The 4,601-nt window shown below is 52.7% G+C and overlaps 2 protein-coding genes across 2 annotated transcripts in view; one reads left to right on the forward strand and one right to left on the reverse strand.

The window, feature by feature from the left end:
* Nucleotides 1–2,609, reverse strand: part of PTSG_07641 (MOB1 protein) — a 3,508-nt gene extending 899 nt beyond the window's left edge. Inside the window, exons 1-7 of the mRNA XM_004991381.1 lie at nucleotides 2,221–2,609; nucleotides 1,751–1,914; nucleotides 1,397–1,490; nucleotides 1,143–1,204; nucleotides 906–973; nucleotides 530–631; nucleotides 201–266 (exon numbers count right to left, since the gene is read on the reverse strand). Of these exons, the coding sequence (XP_004991438.1) occupies nucleotides 201–266; nucleotides 530–631; nucleotides 906–973; nucleotides 1,143–1,204; nucleotides 1,397–1,490; nucleotides 1,751–1,914; nucleotides 2,221–2,234 (570 nt within the window). The 5' untranslated portion in view covers nucleotides 2,235–2,609. The remainder of the gene's footprint in view (nucleotides 1–200; nucleotides 267–529; nucleotides 632–905; nucleotides 974–1,142; nucleotides 1,205–1,396; nucleotides 1,491–1,750; nucleotides 1,915–2,220) is intronic.
* A 202-nt stretch (nucleotides 2,610–2,811) lies between these two features.
* The window catches only part of PTSG_07642 (uncharacterized protein), a gene marked incomplete at both ends in the record, with an annotated part of 3,940 nt that continues 2,150 nt past the window's right edge, over nucleotides 2,812–4,601 (forward strand). The window contains 6 exons of the mRNA XM_004991382.1: nucleotides 2,812–2,901; nucleotides 3,198–3,251; nucleotides 3,476–3,519; nucleotides 3,738–3,838; nucleotides 4,011–4,070; nucleotides 4,339–4,429. Coding sequence (XP_004991439.1) covers nucleotides 2,812–2,901; nucleotides 3,198–3,251; nucleotides 3,476–3,519; nucleotides 3,738–3,838; nucleotides 4,011–4,070; nucleotides 4,339–4,429 — 440 coding nt within the window. The remainder of the gene's footprint in view (nucleotides 2,902–3,197; nucleotides 3,252–3,475; nucleotides 3,520–3,737; nucleotides 3,839–4,010; nucleotides 4,071–4,338; nucleotides 4,430–4,601) is intronic.

Here is a 4,601-nt window from a genome sequence, read left to right on the forward strand (position 1 = left end):
GATCCCTCAAAATCCCATAGGTTAACGGGGTCGTTGGAGGGTACAGACAGCTGTCCGAATATAATTGAATACATAAAAAAAAAAAAACAGACACACACACATCCACATACACACACACACACACACACACACACACACACACACACACACACACACGCACGCACGCACACACACACACGTACGCACGCGCAAAAGGGCACCTGAATGAAGTAGACAAAGTGCTTGAAGCTTGTGTTGAGGTGCGGCTCCTCGCCGAGCGCAACGACCTGACACGAATGAGGGATGCAGTCGTGTGGGGGGGGGGACAAGTGAGGAAGGCATGGAGGAAAGCATGAAGAACACGACGCTTGTGAGGTCGCAATGAGTACGCAGCAGTGCACGCACAGACAGACAGACAGATAGATAGGCAGGCAGAAGACAGACACACAGGCACAGACAGACACACACACACACAGACACAGGTACAGACACAGGCACAGACACAGACACGGGCACGCACAAACAGACACAGACACAGAGACACGCGTACCTCCTTGAAGTGGGAATGGTACATGTGGGCGTACACGCGATACAACCGCTTCAAGATGACTTTTGCGGTGTTGAGGAACTTTGGCGGGAAAGGCACGCCAACCTGCATCAAGGTGACGGAAAATAGAGACAGGGTGGCAGTGATGAGGGGGGGGGTGGCGTGGGGCGATGTTGCTCTCGTGTCGGTGCATGGTGTGATGGAACATATTGTTCACAAATCCAATCACATAGCCACACAAACACACACATACACACACATACACACAGACACAGACACGCACACACACACACAGACACACAGACACACAGACACACACGCACACACAGACGCACAGACACATAGAGACACATAAAGACACACAAGAGGGCGCACGAACCTTTGAGGGGAACAAGGATTCGTCGTCCAACTGCGACTGCACCCACGTCATCAGGTAGTCAATGTATTCTGCATTGTGTGGATTGTGGTGTGAGAACATGAGCAGGTGAAGGCGTTCAACTCCTATCATTCACATCTTACACAAACACACGCAAGCAAGCAAGCACACGAGAAGCTAACACAAAAGCGCGCGCACACACACACATGAGCAAGCAAGTAAGTAAGCAGGCACACAGACCTGGGGCAGAGCATTGGATTGGCTTCTTGACTGTCGTTCTGTCTGCCCACAGGTACTCGTATCTGTACATGAGAAGACAGCAGTGTTCACAGCCCGTGTGAACTCGAACATGCGTCACATCGGCACGCAGAGCGGAGAATGGGAAGGAGGTACAAGCACGTGTACCAGGTGCACAGGCAAGCTTGTGTACAAACGCACAAACAGACATGCACACACACACACACACACACACACACACACACACACGCACTGACTTTGGTCCTGCCGACATGACGGGGCAGCTCTCTGCGGTGCAAAACTCGGAAATGGTCCCATACAGCATGTTGATCTGGTTGAAGAAATCAACAGCTGTGCGTGCGTGCAATAATAACAGAGGCAAGGGAAATAGAAAGCAAGCCGGCAGATGAGACGAAGAAGAAGAAGAAGAAGGAGTGACTTGAAGAAGAAGCATGGGGCAAGGCACGTGCATGTGTGCACAGTGACATCGTTGTCATCGACGTCTGCACATGGTAGCACACATAAACACGCATGCACGCACACACACGCACACACACACACACACACACACACACAATACACACAATGCACATACAGGTACAAGGACTCACTGTTGACGGCGAGCCACTCGTTGATGTCCTCGCCAGGTGGGAGCTTCACGGCTTGGCTGAGGTTGCCGGAGCCGAGGGTCTCGTCAACATACTGCTTGAGCACTTGTTGGTGTGAACCCTCTGGGATGTTCTTCTTTGGTTTGAAGGTCTTTTGTGCCTTGTTACTGTTGTCGAATCAAGCAAGGTCACGTCTCATGTCAGCAGCTGATATGGCCTTTGACGATGGCATGCCCTGCACAGGCATCCACACACGCGCGCGCGCACACCACACACACACACACAGGATGCTCCCACACACAACACACGCACGCACACACACACACACACTCACAACACGCACGCACACACTCACAACACGCACGCACACACACACACACACACACATACAGGATGCTCTCACAACACACACACACACTCACAACACGCACGCACACAACGCACATACACGCACACACAGTCACGTTACTTACAACAAGAAGCTCATGCCTGGTTGTCTTGATGTGATGTGATGACAAGAAAACAAAGACAACAACAAACAACAACCAAAATAAACAAGGCACTCTCGCCAACAAGGACAAAACAAGGCGAAGCACGACGGAGGGAACCGAGCAGTGGACTGGGTGGTGGTCACAATAAGCGAGCAAACAAGCAAGCGCACAACAGCAGAGCAACAGCAACAACAGCAGCAACAACAACGATGATGACGACGCGCGAGTGTGTGACAGCGAGGGGCAAAGCAAAGCAGCTGAATGGAGGAGGAGGAGGTGGGAAGCACACTCACGATCAACACAGCAAAAGTCAGCAAAAGGTTGAGAAGGAGGTGGGGTGAGTTGCGTTCAATATGCACGACTGAATTCAGTATTTCAACAAACAACGAAAGGCGGTTTTGCCTGCACGCACACAACGCGAAACCGTTTCCTTCTTGCTTGCCTTGTCTTCGAGTGGCTTGTGAACGCCTTGCTTGTTTGGTGAGGACAATGGTGGTGCAGCGCCAACAGATGATGAATGATGGAGGCAGTGGCACTGCCGGTGGCCATGGTGGCGGTGGGAGGAGGAAGCAAATGCTGGCATTGCAAGTCCTGGCAGCAGTCACCCTGGTGGCCCTGTTCTTTGCATGGAGAGTAACACAACAACAAGGGCCTCACATCCAGGTTGGTTGGCTGGTTGGCTGGTGAGCTGGCTGGCTGATGTGCATGCATGAATGCATGCATGCACTGTTCCTGTGTGGTGTGCGTGCGTGCGTGCGTGCGTGCGTGCGTGCATGTGTGTGTGTGTGTGTGTGTGTGTGTGTGTGTGTGTTTGAACTGTTGCTTGCAGGAGTCGCCTTCACCTCTAGACCTCTTTCCTCTTTGATCGCCCATGTTAACGTGCGTTACGTTGCCTTGCCTTGCCTTGCCTTGGTTTGCTTACCCTCCTCCTTCTCTCCTGCCTTCTCGCTGTCGCACAGGATGAGAGCATGTTTGCAATTTCCGTGCGCTCCGCTGCGGAACAACTCCCAAAAGTACGTTCGGCAATGCACCATAGCATTCACCACGAAGCCAAAACCCACAATTACCAAGCTTCTAAGCTCGGTGCTCTGGCTTGTGGCACACATGCGTGTTCTGCATCTGGCCCACCTGTGTGCATGCTGCAGTATCCATTGCTTGCTTTCGCGCAGTGTTGCCAACAACGCCTGCACATGCACATCAACGTCCTCCCCTGTTTTCCCCGCTTCTGTTCTCGCAGTGGAAGACCATCACCTCGGAAGGAAACCCAGCAAGAGTTTCCAGGTTGGATACACGCATGCACCGCACCCATGCAATTGTGTGCTGCTGTTTAACCGCGTGCACCCAGCCTTCCTGCTTTGCTTCCTTGAGCGGGGGACGGGGCCAGTGCTCAACTCGATGCTCGAGTGCAGTTGCTGCTCCAGTGTCTGCATGTCCTTCGGCTCTCATGTCCTCACCATCACCTGCGTTTTGTCAACTTAACTTTCCTCGTCTTTGCGAAGGAATGCGCCGCGCACAGTGTACGGGATCCACCGGCTTGTGCTGGCCACTGTGCCACGGACAGGAAACGGCTGGATGCGTGGGCTGCTCGAAGGCGCCACTGGTGAGTTGCCTCTGTGTGCTTGGTGAAGTTGTTACATTACGTTGCCCTCACTTGACAAAACAACAACGCATGTGTGACGACTACGACGCCGACAACAACGACAATTGCCAACCATTTGCCGCTTCTTCTTATGATGATTTGGTCTTGTTGTTGCGTTTGGTTGCCTTTGCAGGGGTGGCGACGGAAAGCGTCTTCAAGGAAGGGGTGCAGTCTGTGTTCCGCGAAAGATCACGTCAGTGTCGTCGGTGATATGAGCGCTGTAATAACATGATGCCATACAGTCTACCACGCACCCCGTCAACGCCTCCTGCAACGGCTTTTGGCGTGATCTGTGGTGCCTGCTTCTGAGCGCATTCCTTGTGTTTGATCATGCAGATGCGCAACACCACATCACCCCGCACAAGCGTATGTCTGTTCACGTGACACACACACACACACACACACACACACACACACACACACACACAATGCCTTTATGAATGCTTGTTCGGCTGTTGTAGAAGCCTTTGGCAAAGGATGTGGCTGGCTGGAGGACTGCAACTTGGTGCGAACAAGTGCTGGGATCGACCCCGTCGTGGTCAAGGTGATCATGTGCACGCACATGCGCTTTCTCACCTCACGCACGCTTGCCTTGATGTTTGATATCTCTCCAGGAGTCTCCCCAGCTCACATTGGCACCCTTCTTCCACACACACACACACACACACACACACACACACACACACACACACACACACACACACACCACACACACACACACACA

This window comes from Salpingoeca rosetta, assembly GCF_000188695.1.
Source record: "Salpingoeca rosetta unplaced genomic scaffold supercont1.20, whole genome shotgun sequence".
In the NCBI taxonomy this organism is placed as follows: domain Eukaryota; class Choanoflagellata; order Craspedida; family Salpingoecidae; genus Salpingoeca; species Salpingoeca rosetta.